The sequence below is a fragment of the Heliconius melpomene genome, chromosome 20 (assembly GCF_056956725.1).
Source record: "Heliconius melpomene rosina isolate 202511_hmr_F chromosome 20, ASM5695672v1, whole genome shotgun sequence".
In the NCBI taxonomy this organism is placed as follows: Eukaryota; Metazoa; Arthropoda; class Insecta; order Lepidoptera; family Nymphalidae; genus Heliconius; species Heliconius melpomene.
The window spans coordinates 14,009,886-14,032,662 of NC_140408.1; the positions used below are offsets into that span (position 1 = coordinate 14,009,886).

A 22,777-nucleotide genomic window follows, 5' to 3' on the forward strand; every position below is an offset into this window, starting at 1 on the left:
CAAAAGGGCGGAGAGGTCAACTGAACATATCAGATATGTACAGGTAAGCCCACCTAGGATATGTAGAGCAGTATCATTACTTTTTCCGCGAAGACATATTTATTAGTGTTACAATGTAAAATGAGACAACTTTAAATTAAGGAATGCTTTTAGGATAATTTTTCTGTCCTGCAAATGCAAAAGATACATATTTGAGTTGAGGTTATTGTATTGTTATAGATGTATACCTGGTCATCGAGCCGCACCGCGGGGAGATGTTATGGCGCAAACTTGGAAAAAAGAATTAACCAAGCTAGGTAAGTTACGCAGTAGTACAGTGAAAAGTGACAACAATGACTATTACATATTATACAATCGTTTTTCTAGCTTCACGCTATATTCCGCAATTGGCAGGACAGGCAGAGGAAACTGGAAACCCAGTGTTAAGAAACTCCGTTCCCATTAATACGTACAATTGCGTGTCCCACTTTCCACCGAATTCCTGAAACATTGCGTGTTGAGTGGTGGAACTCAACGCCGCCGCCTTGTTACCAGAGCGAGGAAGTTAAAACATCAAATATTTCATTCCCCCGAGTAGAAACCAAACCCTCAGCCTATAGCGTTTATTTTCGATATTTTGTAAAATATCGCCTTGCTTACATTCTTTTTTATCTTAACTTAGGACCTACTTATTACTGAACTTCATTTTACGTTCTCTAAATTTAGAAATAATACGTGGGAATTCAACAAACCCGACTATTAGGATTTAAGATTAAAATCTACTTAAAACTACTCAGGTTTTATTGGAACTCTCAAAGTATGGAAATATGTAATGTTTTCTCAATTCCAGATATTGGCAAAATTCCATCATTATTTAAAGCGATACTCAGAATATACGGACTCAAGTTCTTTTTGGTTAACTTTGTGTTTTCTCTTATCGACTGCGCTGTCAGGTACGTAAACATGTAATTGCTTTTTCTATCTTTTTTTCCTTTCACGCTGTTTTAGCAAGATAAGCAGGGGAACATAATTATTTTCAAGACACTCCTTTCTCCATATTCTAGTCTAAGTCATGTCATAGTCGAGATGACTCAACTCGTCGCATAATTATATCGTAACTGAGCTGTGACATGACTAAAAAAATTACACAAGATGAGATTAAGCCAACAACCACAGTTATTGGACATTTTTTAGTTTCTTTTCCTCTTATGGGAATCGAACCCCTACGCCACGACTGGCCGCATCATATTACATATGCTGAATTTGAAAATAATGTAAAGATTGTATACAGTCGTTCGCGACGAATGTACCAACTGGGATATGAATCCACGGCTGTCACGTCACCTAATAAAAAAATTCTCTCATTTTTTTTTAGGTTAACATCACCAATGTGCCTCGAGGGATTAATAAATTATTTTTCACCTACTCATGGAGGTATCTCTAAGAAAGACGCATATTTATACGCCACAGGTGTGGTAGGGTAAGTAATATGGATACTTTACTAAAGTAATCAAATATTTTTTGTTTTAACTTAATGCTGTGTCAGCGTACAGCAGAGTAGGCAGAGGGAACTTAGTGTTGAAACACTCTGTTCCTTACGCACTTGGGTGGCAGAACTCGATGCCGCGTTATAATTTATATTTCCTCGCTCTGAATAAAATCACGTAAGACGGTGGAAGCCGCTGGCAAGAGTTAGTATTGACTAAATATCTATTCTACATATTTCCTGAATATGAACTTAGGACTTATAAAAGTTTTTAATTTTAGATTAATGGCGCTGAACGCAACGATGATGCATCCTATGTTGCATTTCCTGTTGCATATGGCAATGAAAATAAGATTGTCTTGCTGTTCACTTATATATAGAAAGGTAAAATATATATAGTTTTATCTATTTAATAAACTTTAATTCTTTAAATGTCAACCATTAACAATTACTGTAAGAACGTTGTTGGGTCAGTGTGACAGTACGGTGTAAGCGATGAATGCAGGTTCGATTTAAAAATTTTAAATGAATGGAATGATTATTGTTATATACTTATTATGATAAATTGAGTTCCATCACTTACATAATAATATTCACGCTTTTTCACTATTAAACAAGCGATAAAGCGTGAAGGCAGAGATAAACTAGTGCCAAAATATCCTCTTCTTCACTTTTGGCCTTTTGCGAATGCGATTTGAGACATTGCTTATCGATGAAGGAACTCCACTCCTCGCTTTAACTTATATGGCCCCAAGTAGGCCTAGCCACTATTTTTATAATCGATTTTTTCAGCTTCTCCGTTTAGACGTTGCTGCCGGTGGGCAATCATCAGAAGGTCTGGCAGGTCACGTAATAAACCTACTAACGACAGACGCACAGAGGTTCGACATGGCCAGTATCTTCATATTGGACCTGGCCAGAGCACCCATTGAGAGTATATTTATTGTATATCTAATGTACAGGCAAATTGGAATTGCAACGCTACTAGGCGTCGGGTTCCTGTTACTCTTTATACCCTTCCAAGGTAAGTGTTAGAGATTTATTTTATATAATGGAACAGCGAATGATTGTAAGAAATAATAAACAGAATAGCGATGGTAAAAAAATATATTACTTTTTTTTAACTTCAGCCTGTATCCAGCACATAGCAATGGGAATCAGGGTTTTTTGCCAAGTATTAGGTTCCCTGACCGAACATACACTAACCGACACTTTCCGCCGAATTCTGGAGGCGTTAAGTGTGCAAGACCGCGTTTTGCCTCGTTACCAGACTTAGATATGAAAAAAATAAGTTTTTATTCTCCTCAAGCCGAAATCACATCCAAAACCTAAATAAATCTTATAATATAAACATAAAAATGTATTTCAGGATACCTCGGTAAAGTCTCATCTGGATTACGTCATAGGACGACGGTACGCACTGACAATCGTATTAGACTTATGAACGAAGTGATACAAAGTATAGAGGCTATCAAGATGTTCGCGTGGGAGAAAGCCTTCGCCGGAATTATTGGACTTGCGAGACGGTATAAAACAATAACAATATGTAAATTTATTTTTTTGGAAATATTGCAGTAGACGCTATTAAAGTTTATCCACAACCTTACGCATATATTGACATATCAAATACGTTTCTTTTTAATTGCAATTACTTTATTAGTGCACCAAATGAACGTTATTAACACTGTAAGTGTCTGATCTAGACATATTTTTTACACAGCCCAAATCGCTGAATTTCGAATTTTGAACTAAAACACTTTAAAGAAGGGATTTTGGAAAATCCACTCTAAATTATTAATTTGGAAATATACATTTTATTTCATCTATATGCATATTTTTTTCCAGGAAAGAAATGAATGTAATCAAAAAGATAGCCTGGCTCCGAGCTGTCATGTTATCCTGCGTGAAGCTTAACACTAAGATTGCCATCTTTATCAGCATCATCGCTTACATCTCCATCAGTAGCGATTTGACAGCGGCAAAAGTCTTTGTCATTTTCTCATATTATGATATATTAAAGTATACACTGGTTGACTTCTTGCCTCTCGCTATAACATCTACTTTAGAAGCCTACGTCAGTATCCAGAGAGTAGAAGAGTTCCTTCTGTTGCCGGAAGTTGATAATAAAGATGGTGTCGATTTGATGAACATTGATCAAGAAAAAGTTAATACCGTGGTTGTTGAGAAAATTGGGAATGGGTAAGATTGTTTTGTTCTTATGTTAAGATTTTTTCTTAACCTTTAAACAAAAAAATATAAGTAAGGATTATTTCGTCCATGAGTGTAATAGCAATCTGTATCCGAGTTTTTAAGCTTCATGTCTTAAATATCAAAAGCAACGTAAAAGAATTGTATCGTATAGTTAATTGCGAGCCATCGAGGCGCAGCGGGGAACAGCGTTTGGATGCAAACGTGTCACTTGTTGGTTCGAATCTCTCTCATGAAAATAAACGGAATGGAATACAAGGTGAGCGCGTCAGACTTAGAGAAGTTAATTTAAATATTTGGCGTACAAGTCCTAACACGTACAGTATCTTGTCACGCAAAAATCTGCGATGTTTTAGATTCTTTAACTTTGTTTCAGTCAACCTGCTTACCTGTCTGGTTCAAATATGATGGAGACACAGAAACCAGAAACATTCGTGAGCTTCACGCAGTACACAGCGCACTGGAAGGGTGAAGATGAAACGGACGCAAAGAAACTTGCACTCAGTGAAATAAACTTAGTTGTAAGATTTTCTTCATCTTTCTCCGTCTGTAAATAAAAAATAACTTTCTTGGTGTTCGATAATTCGTAATTTACCTATAATTGATTACATTTAAAGAGATTAGTCTTTTGATAGACAAATCAATATAGGTGATAGAGATTTTTATCCGCGCATGATCCGAAATATCACCGTTTTTAAGATCCTCCGATTAAATGCCCGAGGTGTTTTGACATTCTCTGATGTATGCTCCATTTATCCCATCTAAGGTGACGAAGTTAGTTTTATTGTTGTAGATAAAGAATATTTATTGTGAAGATCAACGTTTAGAAAATAAATAATATAGAATGATGAAAAAAAAATCAGCAAGTCTATAAAAGAAATATAGAAAGTTGTACATTACAGATAAAACCAGAAACTCTAACAACAGTAGTTGGTTCAGTGGGATCAGGTAAGACCACGCTACTCTTGGCGATGCTGAAGGAAATCTCCCCCAGCAGTGGCCATCTCTCTGTTAACGGAATTTTGTCATATGCCGCACAAGATCCATGGCTGTTTGAGGCTTCGGTAAGCTATTTAAGTACTTAGAGAATCTCTTATGCAGTTTACAGATTTTTTGTTTTAGTTCCCAAAGATCGACTAAATGGGCTAGCTAATTCATTTATATAAAATATATTTTTATTTATTTTTATGAACAGCGTCTAACAATTTATTTAACTTGAAACTACATTAATTGCAATTGTCATTTCTTTTTTCCTTGAACTCTTGAACTTGGACCTAATGATATCTTGCTTACAGGTAAGACAGAATATCTTATTCGGACAACCGATGGACCTCCGGAGATACAAACAAGTGATCAAATGCTGTCAACTACGCAGCGACTTGGAGATCCTGCCATATGGCGATAAGACCGGAGTAGGAGAAAATGGTGTGTATACACTTTTTTCTTCAACACTTTTTGTTACATAAACGTGACAGATTGTCGATAAATTTAGTAGTAAGTAAGTTTTAATGAAGTTTAAATTAAGTTTCTCTTGTTTTCACATTTTATTTGTGTACAGGTACATCTTTATCAGGCGGGCAACGTGCGCGTGTAGCATTAGCTCGCTGCGTCTATCGACAGGCTGATGTATACTTACTAGATGATCCGTTAGCCGCTGTTGATGCTAAGGTAAGGTTTTTATATTATTCAATTCATGGCTGATAATAGGCCTACTATATGTAAATGTGGTAATATTAATTCCGCCCACGTATTATCTGATGAATTTTGTCGTATTATACAGGTAGCGCAGGCCATCTACGCAGAATGTGTAAGGGGATTGCTGCGTGACAAAGCAACAGTACTGGTGACCCATCACGTGCAGTATGCGCAGCATGCTGATAACATATGTGTGATGCGCGCTGGCGAGGTAAATTCACTTTCTTAGAATTGTTTTAAGCTTCACGCTTTATTCCACATGAATTTGTGGTAGTTTAGAAAGAGAGAACCACCAAGTTCCCTCTTTTGAACTGATACCAGTTGAACATTCCATCACTCCACTTCCCGGAATTGGAGACTGAGTGTCAGAATCAGAGCTCAACACGCTTTGTCTAGTTAGATCGGGAAAATGAAAATAAACATTTTTATCCTGTGGGAATTGAATATAAGAACAATGAGACATTATAAGAACAATGTTGTAAAAGAATATTTGTAATTATTAACAATTCATTCTATTTAATCATAGATAGTAGCGCAAGGAACATACAATGAACTTAATGGCGTCCCAGAATTCGAGAAGCTGATAGAAATGGGACAGAAAGTTGAAGAAGAGAAGGAGAAGGAAGGAGCCAAAAAAGAAGGAGTATGTAAAATTTATATTCATATAGAATTAAAAATGACGCATAGCGAAGGGTAAGCAGAAGAACTTCGGAAGCTAGTGTTAAAACATTCCGTTCCTCACCATTTGCAGAATTCTAGATGCATAATGTACCTATGAAATTATAATTATATTCTTTTCCTATATTAGGAGCCACAAAAGCTACGCACACAACGCTCCATGTCAACTGTATCTCAGCAGTCGCTCAATATGGACTTGGATAAGAATTTAACACCTGAATATGAAGGTTAGAAAACTTTTAAGTAAATTTTAGATATGAAAATATCGTCGACTCAGAGTATAAACCTGCTAACAGCCGACTAAGCGAATTTAGCGAGTTCATTCATGCCCCCGAGTGGGAATTGAACCCACTATCATCGCTTTTACAAATAGACGATCTCATTACTAATCACATATATCAATCCTGTTTCAGGCGAAGCGCAGCACGAAGGTTCAGTAGAATACGGTGTGTATTTCAATTACATAAAGAGTGGTGGAGGAACATGCGCAGTCATCCTACTCTGTTCACTCTTCTTGTTGGCGCAAATATTCTATTCTTCTACAGATCTTTGGCTTAAGGAATGGTAAGTAATTTGAATTTTAAATGGGAAATATGATTCATTTTTTTAGCTTCACGCTGTTTCCTCTACATGGCTGGATAAGCAGAGGAAACTTGGGAACCTAGTGCATAGATACTTCATTCCCATTCAGACACTTTCGTTCCCCACTTGCCGTCTTGTTCTCGAGGCAATGCGTGTTGTAGTGCTGAACTCAACGCCGCGCGTGATTACTTACAGTTTTATCATATATATATATATATAACGAAGTTTCATACAAACTTTCGACCCCAAAACCAACCCCTTAGAAATCGAATATTGCAAATTCCCGTCCTAGCGAGCACCTACGTCCTATAAATAACTCTTATGCAAAATTTGAGATTCCTAGCACTTGTAGTTTCTGAGATTTCGTGATGAGTGAGTGACCTTTCGATTTTATATATATAGATACCTATAGATTATTTTTAATAACCACATTACTTACTAGTAGACTTACTTGCTATTTGACTTGACAATATCTTTGTAAATAATTTTCAGGGTGAACATAGAGGAAGCAAACAGTGCAATGATTAACATCTATAGAAAGTCATTAACAAACGGCACTTGTAAGTATCATTATTTTACCTGCACTGCATATAAGTGCATTTTTTTACCATCTCGCTGTTTCCCGCTTATAACAGGCAGGGTAGGCAAAGAGAACGAGGAAACCAGTGTTAATACACTCTTTTCCATTACGATATTTCCATTCCATGTCATATCGCTTGGACCTTTTCCAAGAGATACGCGTTCGAACTGCGTGCTGCGTCCGCTACTTTAATTTTTTTAAATTTTAATTTTCTTAAAAATTTACATCTCTCTCTCTCTCTCTCCTTTGAGATATTATAATAATATAATAATCTATTTCTTTCAGTTAGCTACCAAGACCTAGCGATAAACCGGTTCCATTTGACACGAGAGCAGTGTCTTTACATATACGCATCGCTTATACTCATTTGTATATTCTTCACTTGGAATAAACTGTTTGTGTTCTACAATACTTGCATCAAAGCCTCCATCTCGCTACACGATGCTATGTTTAAGTAAGTTATTTGTTTACTGTGTATAATTATCTGTGAACTAGATGCTGCCACTTTCATTTCAAAGCAAGGAAACACGCACTGTCCCGCAGTTAAGGCATGTCGGAGCGAAAGGACACTAAGCTCTGCCTGCTTGGTTATCTCTTCTCTGCTTGCCTTGTGTGAAAGAATATGAAGCTACAAATCTTTAATTCTAATATAGCTGAAAGTGGAGAACAAATTATCTTGACACTCTCCACCTAAAAATCTCGCTAAAATAATTATGTCATACTCATGGAAATTTTAACACTATTTATATTATTATTTAAAAAAATACTAATCTATATATATATAAAAGGACTTGTCCTCACTGACTGAGGTAAGACGCACGCACAGCCGTAACCGCTGTGCGTAGAAACGTGAAATTTGGACAGATGTTTACTTTCGTAATCTGGACATCCACTAAGAAGGGATTTTGAAAAATTTTAATCGTAAATAGGGGCTCAAAGTTTGTATGGAAAAAAAATTAAAACGGCACCGATTCTTATAAAATTTTAAATTTAGATTTTTAAAAGTATTTAATTGAACACATGTTACATGGTTTTCTAGAATTCTTTCCATAAGGGTGCAAATAAGGGGTTAAAAGTTTGTATGGAAAAATTCTTAAATCGAAACCGATTTTTATAAAATTTGAAATTTAGACTCTTAAAAATATTTAATTGGACACATGTTTCATGGTTTATTAGAATTCACCCCTAAATACGTAAGCGAAGCTGCGCGCGTCGGCTAGTTTTTAATATTTTTTCGATCCGATTTTCATAGTACTTTACATTAAATATTAATATCTAAACAATTTTTCAACAGTGGTGTATCAAACGCACCCATGTGGTTCTTCCATCACAACCCTTCAGGTCGAATCTTGAACAGATTCTCTAAAGATATGGGACAAGTCGATTCAACATTACCTGATGCTCTCGTCGACTGTCTAGGGGTGAGTAGAATATCTGCACCTTTATATAAGCAATAGTCCTTTCTGAGCTTAGAATATAAACCTGATATCCCTGTCCTCTCTTATAATTTCAAAAATTGATTTGTTTCCTCTACTAAATTTATTTTTTTATAATTTTGTTTAACAGTTCTTCCTAGAAATAGTGGCGATATTAGCTGTAGTGTGTCTTGTGAACTGGTGGCTTCTTATACCGACTGCAGTAGTGGCGTGCCTGTTACATTTACTCCGGACCTTATTCTTACGCACAAGTCGGGAGCTGAAGAGAATAGAAGCCATCGGTAACATTGCTTTAAATTACATAAATATAATTTCTGCAGTATTAAATAATTTTAGTAAATTTTTGCCACTTCTTAAAACATTGAAGAAATAAAAATAATCATAAAATCTTTTCTATCTTTTTTTATTTTAAATTTTATGATATAATCAATTTAAAAAAACTAATAAGTTGTAACGGCTATTTATCAGAATTATTTACGGAAGCTTTAGTTCAGGATACAGATACTAACTAAGCGTAAAAATTATTGGATAAATATATTAAATAAGAAACTATTTTCAGCTCGAAGTCAAAGTCTTAACCACGCAGCAGCAACAGTATCAGGGCTGACAACAATCAGAACAACACCAGGACAACAAAAAATGTTAGCCCAAGAGTTTGATAAACTACAAGATTTACATTCATCTGCCTGGACTTTAGTACTGTCTACTGGCAGGGCATTCGGTCTTTGGATGGATATGTCCTGCTGTTTATATCTTGCAGCTGTCACCTTTAGCTTTTTCCTTTTCCTTGGTGAAGGTAAGCGAAGGAAACCTAGTATTAAGATTCTCTGTCACAGCTCTGCCTTTGCCTTTTTGCCATTTTCAAAACATGATGTGTAGAGTAGTGGATCTCACCACCGCGCTTTGTCTTCTTAGCAGAGCGAGAGAATGAAAATATTTTATTTACCTGAGTTTGAATTGAACCCACACAACTGTCGCATTCACCATCAGGCCCTGTGTCACTGCACTACAACAGCCTCAAGGACTTTTATATCACCGTCTACATATCAAATTATAATATACTGTCGTAAATTAAACTTTATTAGTCTGCTTTCTATAATATCCCAGAGTTCCCAGACTATTAAACTAACTAAATATATGAGTAATAATCCAAAATGCTTTATAAGAAATATTTTTTAAATTAAAAGAGGTTAGATAAAAATATTACTAACTAAATATACAAGAGAAATTAAGTTTTTCACGCATAGCCTAGAAGACAGAAGGAACCCATTATCACGTATATTTACTATTTTCTGAAGTTGCTTTTGTTTGTCTTCTTACAGCAAGAGGTGGAAGCGTCGGTCTGGCAATAACCCAAGTTATAGGTTTGGTCGGTATGTGTCAACACGGAATGACACAAACAGCCGAAGTTGAAAATCAGATGACTTCTGTAAGTTTTTCTATTTTATTACCAAGAAATTAGCATTCAAGGTTTATCTTTGCTTTCAAAATATCTTGTTTAAACGCATAATCTCATAAATTTTGCTTCATAATCTTTTTTTTAATAATCAATAATATATAATGATTATTTATAATAATCAAAAAATATCATAACTATTATTAGGTTGAAAGAATATTGGAATACAAGAATTTACCTGCAGAAAAGCCAGTAGAGCCCGACATACAGGCACTGAAGCGAGAACATCCATCACTTGACTTCGAAAAATGGCCGAAACAAGGTAACATAATAAAAATAGCATACTTCCTAAAACAAAATTCTATTATTAATATAACCTACACTTGAACCACAACCAAATTAACATTGCAAAAAATGTCAGTTCTTGGCTTAACCAACTATATATTTACAGGCGAAATAGTTTTCGAAGATGTATCCCTAGAATATGAAAGGCCTCCCAAAGACCCATCTGAGGACAAAACCAAGGATAAATCTGATGTTATAAAGATGGAGGAACCCTCCTACGCTATTCGTGGTGTCAATTTCACAATCCGTCCTGGAGAGAAGGTAGCAGTGGTGGGAAGAACTGGTGCTGGGAAGAGCTCATTGATTTCTGCTCTATTCAGGTGACTTATTCTATAGGGGCGGGCACATTACAATTCATGATCTTCGAGTATTTTTTAAATCAAGTATTTTTTTTTTCATATTCTGTTCATCATGCTTTTTTCTAAATATCTGGGTGAGGAAAGAGAATCTATTGTTAAAGCTCTCCACTTTCCGCTCTATTTTCAAGTCGTTTCGTGTTGAGTGGTGCAACTCTACATTGTGTATTTCCCTCTAGGGTGAGGAAATAGAAATAATTCACATATAACGACTTCCCCAGTGAAGTGGTTATAGAACATATGACCACCACATTTACACTCAAAGGCTTGTTTCACTGCGACATGCTGATCGTGAAATATTAATTTTTTTATAACTATTTTTCCTAGATTGAACAAGATATCTGGTCGTGTGATGGTGGACGGCGTGACCGCGGAGGAAGCGGGTCTATGGCGGTGGCGGTCCCGCCTTTGTGCTTTACCACAACGACCCGCGCTGTTTGCTGCCTCGCTACGGGATAACCTTGATCCAGAGAAGAACTATAGTGATGCGCAGATACATGCCGCTCTCCAAGAGGTACTTACTTTTAATAGTTTTGAGACATTTGCGTGTTGAGTGGCAGAATTCAACGTCGCGCTTTATTTTGTTACCAGAGTGAAAGTATGACAATAAGTCATTCCTCGAGTGGGAATTGAACATACAACCGTCGCATTTACAGACCACGTCCTGTTGGCATTGTTTAAAAAATGCCTATATATAATCTATTAAATTCCAGGTGGAACTCGACAAATCGGTAGCGACAACGGCAGCAGGTCTATCAATGAAGGTCGGTGACGGCGGCAGTAACTTCTCCAGTGGACAGAGACAGCTACTCTGTTTGGCTCGCGCTGTGTTGTGTAGGCGTGCTGTACTCGTGTTGGACGAGGCCACTGCTAATGTTGATACTGAGTAAGTCCTGGTGCTGATGCTGCTACTAACTACTACCATCGAACGGTGATGATAGTGACCTTCACTCTTGGAATCAAAGTTATCGGAGTTCTAAGAGCCCTTTTGCATGACCGGTAGTTCCTAAGATTAGTGGCCAATCAAAGAAAGTCGTTAGCTTTACAAATATGGTCAGATGTGGCGTAGGGTCACAATTAGGCCACTGTAAACTCTAGTTACGACTGAGGTTGCGAGTTTGATTTCCACTCGGGGAAATGAAAATATAAAATATTTCAAAAGTCAATCTATAGGTTTCCAGGTTCCCTCTTGCCTTGCTTTGCGCTTAAAGCTAAAAAAAATTATCAAGCTGTCACGTTAAACTGTTCGAAGAAAAATTTATTTCTATCAATAATCTAATTATTTTTCCACAGGACAGACAAACAAATTCAAAATACGATCCGCACCAAGTTCGCAGACTCAACAGTACTGACGATAGCCCACAGACTGAACACTGTCATGGACTACGACCGCGTCATCGTCATGGATAAGTAAGTAAAAAAAATAAAAATAAATAACCACCACCACAACCATAACTACTGGAATCACTGGAAAGTTAAGTGGTGTTTGGGAAACGACGATTAACACTGGGTTCCTTTTGCCATATGCGGGATATAGCATGAAATTGAGTTTTATATTATGTTATTATTACAGGGGTCGTGTGGTTGAATCTGGTCATCCCTACGAGCTGCTGACAGCAACTAAAGACCAGAGGAGAGGTAGCAGGATATCTCTGTTACCAAGAATACAGGTACTAATAAACAGTTTGGCACTATTAAATTCTGTAATTACAAATTTATTTCAACCAATATTGTTCCTTTTGTATAGTATAATTTTTAAATTTATGTTCTCCAAATGTCAATAAAAATCTAAAAGGTAATCAAAAATGTATTTTTTCTTAATTTATTTTAAAATTCTAATGTCATTTTCAGACGCCACATTCTATACCAGAAGACGCTTCTTCGCATAGAGTACGCACTTATTCAAATAGGTAAGTATATTAATATAAAAGGTTATTAATAAAATTCTTTATTAGTTTGAATTTACCAAAACCCCATATAACGTGGTAGAAAGAATGTAGTGTCCAAACACTGATCCTGAACATCTGATGAGAAATTGCATGATTTGTGTGATCTCTATGCCGCTTGTCTTAAACAATGAAATGAAAATAATTTATAATGTGTATGAGGATCCAGCTCATAAGTATCGCTTTTGATTATGGATACCCATACATAATTTTTGGCTTCACGTTTTATCACGCGCGGTAAACAGAGGGTTCCTGGTAACTGAGTGTTACCAGGTTGCCTTTGCCTCGTTACCAGAGCGAAGAAATGAAAATATTAAATATTTCATTCGGCGAGCTAGAATCAAACCCATAACCGTCGCGTTCACAGTTGCTCAACAAAAGTTTTAAAATTATTTTATAATGTTTGTTATTAAAACAATACTATACATTAATTTACAGACCAGAGATGAATGAATCCGATAGTGGTATTTTCAAGACGCTGGTAGAACAGACCGGCCCTGAGACAGCCGCCATATTGTACGCTATGGCGGAAGAGGTTAGTATATAATATTATATCGACGCTTTGCTAGTCCAAATTAATTTAAATTAGGCCCAATTAGTAATGCATGGCCCTTATCAGTCATTTTCATAGTGGACAAATATTAAAACAATCAGAATCGGATGTTCCAGTGCCTATTTAGTTTTAATATTAAATTGACATTCATGAGTTATTCAAATTGATATCTAGATACATTTTCTAGATATTGTGTTGAGTAGTGGAGCTCAACGCCACGATTTTAACATAAACAAATATTCACTGAGTGGGAATCGAACTCTAAAATACTCTTTCTTCGGGAAGTTTTAATAATATATTTTTTTTTACAGAGCTACCAAAAAATGCTGGATAAGAAATATTTATAACTAGTGATTAAATTGTAACAAATTTTATTTAGTTCTATAGATTTTTTATATGTTAAAACTATATTGTAATTAATAATAGTGGTTTCCAAAAATCGTTTTGCTTCATATTTTGTAGATAGTTAAGAAAAAAATATTTAGTTTAAATAATATTTTTAAATGTCATTATTTATTAGTTTAAGTTTCATTAAAAAATGTCATTATTTATTTAATTCTTTAATTTTCATCCTGCTCGAAGGACGATTTTTAAATAAGTAGGATAAAATCTGTCATTAACCATTAAAACCAATGTTTTTATTGTATAAATTATAGTTAAGTCAATATTTTTTTTGTGACTTTTCTTGAGTAGATATTATAAATTTAATATTATATACATGTATCAAAGTTCATTAAAAGTATTACATTACATTTTGGTAACTTATTGTAATTTACATATATTTTCTAAGATAATATTTTATTTATTATGTAAAAAACAGTTTGTATGAAAATATTTGTTTTTTTGGTATAATTTATATATTTTTATCTATAGGATACTATATCTAATCAATAATATATATTTAATCAATTCAATACATATTTTTTATTTTCTAAGTCAAAGCCATCGCATCTACAAATAAATGCTAAACATATATTCATATTTTTATTTATTTTTAAGAATCAAAGTAAATAACTAAATTATATTTATATTTCGTATTTATCCTATCCTAAACATATAACTCCTTTCGAAAACATGTTATATAAACTTGATAACTTCCCGTACTTATAATATTTATAGATTAATAAATATTTACACAAAAAGTGCAGAAAGGTACGGTTTTTGTCTGAAATTAATTAAGACTTGGTTCCCAGGTTCCCTCTGCTTGCCCTGCTATATACGAAATACAACGTGAAGTTAAAAATTTTAAGTTAAAAATGTTTTATTTAGTTTATATTTAAAAAAATATTTAAATGAAAGAATATTATTATTAAGTATTTACAAATAAGAAATATGTGGTCAATTAGCAGTTTGATTCTTGCTCGTGCCAATTTTTATTATTATATAGATCCTTTGCTTTCCATGAACGGCTAAATATAGGAATGATAGAAGTAAAGCTTCAGTAACAATCGTATCGGCGCTGCGCACGCGCACGTCCGACTGCGCTTATAGCGAAGATAACGATATGTCACACAGTTCGCATATATTGCGTCTGGATATTCCGGTATGTGTTGCATTTTAAATACGAATATAATTTATGTTTTTATTAAACGTCACTAACTTGTGGTATGTTTATATTTTAAAATATTTTGCGTTTGCATTCTGTTGGTATTGACGTAGAGCAACAATTTAAAATACAATTATTCAATACATTTTAATACATCTATCATTTACGTTTAACGGCGTATAACGTAGAATATATACTTTATAATTTATGTTTGAAGTAAACATAATAAACACTTATTTATATACATCAAATTATTTGTTTCAGTTATAAAATACAACACTAGGTACTACACATACATAATGGACCGAGACAGCGTCGACCAGACAGCGTCGACCAAACTCGATGCTCTTCTCGAATTACAGAAAACGGGAATTAAAGTGCAGCGGCAAAATACAAGAGATAGCGATGTGACAGGTAGCGACGTGACTGGTTGTTCTGACAATGACGGCGACGAGACACCACTGTCTCATGCTGAGGAGAGTGCTATTGAGGAATGTCTGAATGACACGGAAGGTTCCCTCTCCAACATAGATTTAAACATCTTTGACGACATCAGCGACGACCTACCGGTACACAGAACAAGGAAAACAAGAGGACAACGTACGTCCGAACGAGCGAACATGGATTTTAGAAGAAGTGGCACAGACTGCGAGTCCTCGTCGTTAGATGAAGTAGAAGCATTCAGAAGATCGAGTTTGACAGAAATCAATTTGGATAATCCGATATCGATGCTGAGTAAGGCAGGAAAGATTAACCCACAACAAGTTGAGACGGCAAGGCAAGCTACCACCCAGAATACCAGATCATTTTCACAAGAGAATATTAAGAGACGCAAGATGATTCAAGAATCTGTAAAGAAATATTTGGAATTTAAAAAGAAAAAAATTGTAAGACGGAAAACGAGAAACTCTCCGCCCATCAGGAAGAACGATGATACTCATATACACAGTTTTTTCTCTGCTATGGCAGACTTGGTGTCCACTTTCCCTGATGAAAACATAGTAACAGCCAAAGTAAATGTGTACATTATTATGGGGGATATGTTGGCAAAATTGAAAGAGTGGTATGACAATGACGACCCAAAGAATCCTAAGCACGGCTTGAAATTCGACCATTCAGAGTACCGTTCATTACAGCGCAAGTTAGCAGAACTGTCGCTAAGTATTTAACTAGTTATAGGTATAGAAAATAAAATGAAAAAGACATATTTTTATACAAGTTACTCTCAGCCTTGCAAAATACCAAAAATAAATATTCAATTTTGCATAATATGTAAGAAATATACAAAAGTGTTTTTCAGTAGTGTAATAGTGTTGCCTATGACAATTCTCTATCGTTCGGGACCGAAAAATTATAATCAACACATACCTAATATTTTTGTAATAAGCAAAGAATGAGATTCTTTAACAATGAGTTATTTCGCTTGTCATAATTATTTGTTGTTACTTGAAAAAACAAAAATATAATTGTAAACATAAATACTTTACTAATTCTATATTGTGATATAGAAACCACAAGAATTGTTTGAAACAAAAATTTTAACATAAATAATATGAGTAATTTAACTATTATTAAAACGATATACTTACTTATACGGAGGACGGAGTTTCATGACACTATATTGTATTTGCAATTTATGATGATAATATCACATATACGCTAATAATTAAATATATACGTGTTCAAATATATTGAACAAATAATTATTAAATTGTAATGGCAAGGATATGAAATCGAATAACCAACGAACTCAATCAGGATTAAAGTATGTTACTTCGGAAGAAGTGTGATAACTTTTTTAAACGATTTTTTTTAACTTCATCCTGTATCCTTCACATCAGCAAGAAAGACAGAGGCGACCTGGGAACCTTGTGTTAATTTAATACTCCTCCTCCTTCAGTACTCCATTTTCCACCGAATTCTGGAGATATTGCGTGTTGCGTGGTGGACCTCGACGCCGCGCTGTGCCTTGTTAAATATTTCGTTTCCCGGAGTGGGAATCGATCTCGCATATTTAATTACTTATTAACATTTCAATTCAACAATGGAGTGTTGTAAAAGACAACCAATGACGTCAATTTGAGGAATTAAGAAAGTTTGGCTGTAAATGTAATGTGTGAGTTAGATTTGCATTCGTCTTATATTAACAAAAAAACATTTTGTCGATCTAATTCTTACTGTCACATAGGCGGCTTCTAAAATTGGTGAATAGAAGGAATATCTTAAGAATAAATTACAAAACAAAATTAGCAAAGACGAGTATAATTATATATATTTTTTTGCTTAACGCAGCATAAAGTTCTATGCTTTATCCCGCATATACCAAGGTAAACACAGGGAACCTAATGTTAAGATACACCATTAGCCAACCTCCGTTTTATTTGCGAGACATTGCACATAATTGTAATAAAAATGAAAACAAACCTAGCACTGCTGGCCTGACATGATGCCATCAATGTATATGATCCTCGTGGTCGTGAGTCATGGGCAGGCGCACGCCACTCGCGGTCACACGTCGCGCGCTACTAGCAACGTTTACTTAAAACTTAGTGTTTAAGATATATAAATTATAAAATTGAGATTCTAACTCTAAAGTAACTTAGACTTATGTTTTCATAGAAAATATTTTTTGATGAAGTGTGATTTAGATTTAAAAAGATGAGTTTATTTGACAAAGAAAAGGATAAAATGCTAATAAGATTAGTGAGAGACAAACCTGTGATATATGACAGTAGTCATCCTCAACATCGCAATTTAATAGCAAAACATGAAGAATGGAAAGAAATAAGTACTGCTATGGATATTCCTAGTAAGTTTTGTTTTATATATTTTTTGGGGCTTAAAGTTAAGAGGTCGTAATGGTCTTTGCAGAGAGTAGAAAGATCTCTTTTTTCTCCTTTCTCTCATGAACATTTTGTTAAACTTATTAAGAAACTTGACGCAGTGATAAAACTGCAACGTTTTGGTCTAATGTTGAATCATCTTCACACTGACTAATGCTATTTATCATTATCGGATTACAAAGTATAGCCACAGATAAAATTTATTTATAATGTTGCCAGCACAATCAATTTATTTGTATTTATAACGAATAAATTGATATTCGTATGTAGGTATACGAAGAAATTAATTGTGTGAGCAATATTACAAACATTGCTTCTATGGATATTATTATTATGTATCTATTGGTCTAGCAAATTAAAATTCTTTTTTTTACCCGACTACTTGAATCATAACCCGATTTCGACAAGTATGTGTGTTCATCTGTTCCTCTGTAGCTTCTAAATCAATTTATTATAATTTGACACGTTATCAAATTCCTATCTTAATTCTAACAGGAGGAACTGAAAGTGTCAGTTTATTAGGGATTTGACTGTGCTTAATTTTAGCACGTGGTAAAGCAAGTTTGTGCTTGAAAGATCTAATTTATAGATCTAACGTTACTAAACGATCATCGTGGATCGTGGTGTCCAAGACGACCCGGGATCTCCTTACCTACATATATGTTAAGTACATTTTGGGGCAAAATGATTATTTAGAAGGTGCACGAGATAATCCTTGTAACTAATGTTAAATCTGTTTATAAAATTCAATCCAAGCATATGGCCATATGCTTTTTTGCCCCTAAATGTACTTTTCATTATTTATTCGATTACATAACCTATAAATTCTTTATACATAGGTACATATGACGTTCCCTCTAAATATTATTTGACTTCAGATTTTAAATACATAGTTTATTCAGTTGCAGACATCCAGAAACGATGGAAACACTTTCGGGACCACTACAAAAAGAAAAAGAAGCTCAAATCGAAAAAGAACACGTGGAGATACATGCATTTGCTGGAATTTTTGTCGGCGCCCTTAAAAATATCACAATCGGACAATAGAAGACAGGTAGAAGAGCAAAGCGAGGCACTCTCACAAGAACCACAGACTCCGGATTTAGATAAATCTTTTTTTTCATATATCCAGGTTTTACGACATCGTTATGATACTCTTTTGCCAGGAACCGGCCTAACAAATAATACACCAGAGCCCATTAGTCAAATAACTCGAGAACCTGAAGATATCAAAATACTCGCCGGGCCTTCAACTTCGTCTCATTATGACAATATTCAAAAGCAACGGAAGCCTCTCAGGATTGAAAGCTCTTTATCATTAGAAGCTCTCCGGAATAGGTTAATTACTACAGATGTCAGAGAACCAATGTCATCAGACGAAATACCTAAAGAAGATCAAAATTCTTCAAATAGTGATAAAGAGGAGATTTATGATTCGGATATAAGTATATTTGGTCGTCGGACGTATTACAGTCCTATTCACAGATACTTTGAGTTTGTCCTTGAAATCGCACTAATGTTACCACCTCACCTTGTATCAGATTTAAAGTTAAGAATCCATAAAAGTATTTACCAAATTGAGTTGGAATGGCAAAACGAGAAGAGAGAGAAAGGAGAGAGAGAGAGGAAAGAGAGAGAGAGAGAGGAGAGGAAAAACACCAATAGGCTAATTGCATTTAATTATCGACAGCTTAATTTGAGCCGAACTTCGGATTAAGACTTTAGTTTTAATGACAATTAAATTATTTACTTGTAATCATTCTTTTATCTGCTTCACGCTGTATCAGGTTTGGGTTTATGGTTAAAATCTTTAAATTGTAAAGGGCTTCATTGGTAAAATACAATATACAATACAATATAGAAATGAGAAAGCTTGTTTTTAAGATATATTTTAACTAACATTTTATGTTTGTAATGGGAATGTGATATTCAGTTTAACTGACTCGAATATTTATTTTGATAATGTAAGCGTTACAGTCTGGTTGCAAGTGCGATAAAGAATACCAATAAAGAGCGAAGAACGTAGTGTCCTATCACTGCCTAGTTCTCTCTGCCTTATCCGACTAAAGGTAGCTATTATAATTTAATTAACATATACATTTCAAAGTTCATTAAAACTAATTTACGTTACTAATTACGATATATGTATATATATATATATATATATATATATATATATATATATTATAAGATTCTGATTTATTTATTATATTAAAATGAATTTATATATTATAAAAATATTTGTTGATATATGAAGATATCAAACTGAAATTAATATTAAATATTGAGGTCTGCGATCCCTCAATCCAAAGTTATGAGAGAAAAGTCAATATTTTTTTATTATTTAACAGGTACCGGTATTCGGCAGGTCCGCAATTCTAAGAATCAGAAATTCAGAAGAGAAAACGTGACGTCAACTTAGCAAACACTTTAATGTTGCCAGCCGCACGATCTTGATATAACATACTATCTACCATAAAGAATTTTATTTAATTTTTTATATTAATTTCTATTTTATTTAATTTAGCAAGATTAATAAAGTTGAAATAAAATTAATGATTATAAATAAAAAAATATATATTAATTCCTTTTTTTGTAGCTTTACGCTGTATCCTTTTTGGAAGATATTAATATGTTTTTCATGAATGTTCATTTTAAGTATTAATAACAATTAACATAGATGAAAATTATGCGCCGAAATAACTTTTTTAATGTTGCCTAATTAACACACAAATATTTTCTTATGCAATACTTTAACAGTTCCATTTATATGCTCATAAAAGGGAATCAATAAAAAGTATATTATAAAAAGCTCCCAAATAGAAATATATTTTTGTAGAGTAGCAACATTACTTCCAATTTGTCAACGACTGAGTGACATTCAATAGAGCTCACATTTAGACTTTAGTAGACTCGTATAATATATTAACGAAGGTACTGTAAGATTTGAATTTGTGTTTTTTTTAATATTATAAAGGCGGGAATTATTTGTTTAAATGAATTTTAAAATACTTATGTCGGAAAAAAAAGTGCTTATAGTGTTTTTGTGATATCTGTGTAAATTATACTTTGTAGCTTACAAAGTTATTTGATTTTAAACTTTCACTTAAGTACTACCTTTTATTATAAATGATATTGTAAACAAGGCCATATATTAAATATGCGTTTGTAATAGAATAATTTTATTGCTTTCAGAGTAGACAGATGGAAAGTAGTGTCTTGACACTTCGTTCCCCACACACACGGCCTAATTTTCATTTTAGTATTATCTTTTATGTCCTTAATCAATTTCCCCGAATGCAAATTCGAACCCACAACGATAGTTGTATAGAATTCACAGGGGACATGACCCCCCCCCAAAATCGTCCATGTTAATCGTCCACATAATAAATAAAAAAATCCATTTTAATTTTTAAATAACTATTAACTAGCAATTTTAGGCTGCGACCGTACCTGTCCCAGAGTGGGAATCGAATCCAATAACCGCAACGTTTACATTCGAATGCTGTGAAGCTGTGTCATTTCGTATTAAATACGTAAACAAGTAGTAAAGTTCCATTACTCATTAGACTCATCGCGGATTTTATCGCCGCGATATCTATATTCTAATTATATAATTATACAAATATTTCTAGTATGTACATGATTTTATTATAAAGCATCGCATTTTGTTAGATAGGGTAAAAGCAGCTAGTTAGATGTTTCTGCTTCCGTTTTCCATTTTCCGTTTATGTCGAAACTCGATATGGACGTATCTAGAGATATTTTCCGAGGAGTGTGGACTTAAGGCTTAAATAGATCGTTCATGTAATTATTTTTATTTCAAGGTAATTTATTTTGAGGCCACTAGTGGCTCAGGGGCGCAAAGTGTGACTGTAAAACCGACTGGTTGTAGATTCAATCTACACTCGAGCAGATGAAATATTTATTTAAATTCATATTTCCATTTCTTCGTTCTGGTGTCGCGGCAAAGCGCGGCGTTGAGTTCTGCCACTCAACACGCAATGCCTCCAGAATTCGGCGGAAAGTGGGTAACGGAGTGTCTTAACACTAGGTTTCCTCTGCCTACCCTGCTGTGTGCGGTACACAGCGTGAAGCTGACATTGACGGTGTATGCCAGTCTGATTTCAAGAGTGCACAAGTAGCGGAGCTCAACGCCGCGCCTGTGTCTTTTATAATTAATAGATATTAGTGATAAATTATACTTTCTCTAGGCACATTTCTGTTGCGTGATAGGATACAGACATACAATTTCTTATGGTGTTTAAAAGATCAAAGTTCAATAACATATAGGCTATTGACCTTTTGTGTTTTAAAAACAACAAGACACTAACAAGGAGTAGGTTTTTTTTTGCTTTTGCGCTTCATCTCTCACAACGTGGTTACGCCGTTTAACATAATAGAGACATTGTGTGTTGAGTGGCGTAAATCAACGTCGCACTTTTGCCTGGTTTGAGCGAAATGAAAATATTTATTTTTTTATATCCTCGAATGAGAATCAAATCTACAACCATCGCATTTACAGTCGCACGCTCGTGCCTCTACACCACGACTGGCCTCAGATATATATTGTCACTAGCGGACCTGGACGCGGCTACGCCTGCTTGAAATATAACAATATAATTTCTATAGAAATATAATTTCAATCTAGATGAAATGCTAAAAGTGACTATTGTATTTATTTTCATAAGGATGAATATCAAAATGACGCGGTAACGAACGCGGTCGCGTAGCGACGACGGTTGTTATTAACATGGCAGAATAAATTGCATGTCAAATTAGAAAGTATTTTAATTTATTAGTACATATGTGTAATGTAATATTATATAGCCTATAGCACTTTTGAAGAATGCAGATTTCATACAAAACAAAAACAATGTAAATCGGACCAGTAGATCCAGAGATCTTAGCGTTCAAACAAACAAACAAACAAACAAACAAACAAACAAACAAACTCTTGCGCTTTATTATATTAGTATAGATTAGTATAGATTTACTATAAGTAATAATGCATTTGACGTTAAACATATCAATATGTAAATTAAATGTGTTAATAGAATCTTGTCAAGGATTCCCCGAAATGCTTAGCTCTATTATTGAGAGGAAAAACACGTAGTTTTGTTTACTGTTTCCGATAAAGATTTCTAA

The 22,777-nt window shown here is 34.4% G+C and overlaps 4 protein-coding genes across 5 annotated transcripts in view; all 4 read left to right on the forward strand.

Annotated features, from left to right (window-relative positions):
* The first annotated feature begins 759 nt into the window (after window positions 1-759).
* Window positions 760-2,797, forward strand: LOC146528131 (putative multidrug resistance-associated protein lethal(2)03659). The gene is made up of 5 exons (XM_085204586.1): window positions 760-932; window positions 1,355-1,459; window positions 1,747-1,849; window positions 2,258-2,489; window positions 2,775-2,797. The coding sequence occupies exons 1-5, from the start codon at window positions 799-801 to the stop codon at window positions 2,795-2,797; spliced, it is 597 nt and encodes a 198-aa protein (XP_085060712.1). The 5' UTR covers window positions 760-798.
* A 42-nt stretch (window positions 2,798-2,839) lies between these two features.
* On the forward strand, window positions 2,840-13,587 carry LOC146528132 (putative multidrug resistance-associated protein lethal(2)03659). The gene is made up of 25 exons (XM_085204587.1): window positions 2,840-2,991; window positions 3,311-3,664; window positions 4,050-4,194; window positions 4,576-4,737; window positions 4,969-5,098; window positions 5,232-5,341; window positions 5,454-5,579; window positions 5,895-6,011; window positions 6,177-6,273; window positions 6,460-6,610; window positions 7,121-7,188; window positions 7,494-7,662; window positions 8,503-8,629; window positions 8,775-8,925; window positions 9,204-9,440; window positions 9,967-10,073; window positions 10,248-10,362; window positions 10,492-10,705; window positions 11,069-11,255; window positions 11,455-11,627; window positions 12,035-12,151; window positions 12,315-12,411; window positions 12,593-12,651; window positions 13,114-13,222; window positions 13,552-13,587. Exons 1-25 carry the CDS (start codon window positions 2,906-2,908, stop codon window positions 13,585-13,587), a joined length of 3,444 nt encoding a protein of 1,147 aa, XP_085060713.1. The 5' UTR covers window positions 2,840-2,905.
* A 1,041-nt stretch (window positions 13,588-14,628) lies between these two features.
* Window positions 14,629-22,777, forward strand: part of LOC146528133 (uncharacterized) — a 30,036-nt gene continuing 21,887 nt past the window's right edge. For both annotated transcript variants that reach the window (XR_014879185.1, XR_014879187.1), the window contains exon 1: window positions 14,629-14,783. The gene's annotated coding sequence lies outside the window, so the exon portion shown is untranslated. The remainder of the gene's footprint in view (window positions 14,784-22,777) is intronic.
* LOC146528134 (uncharacterized) lies at window positions 17,445-19,385 on the forward strand. The gene is made up of 2 exons (XM_085205023.1): window positions 17,445-17,595; window positions 18,532-19,385. The coding sequence occupies exons 1-2, from the start codon at window positions 17,445-17,447 to the stop codon at window positions 19,344-19,346; spliced, it is 966 nt and encodes a 321-aa protein (XP_085061149.1). The 3' UTR covers window positions 19,347-19,385.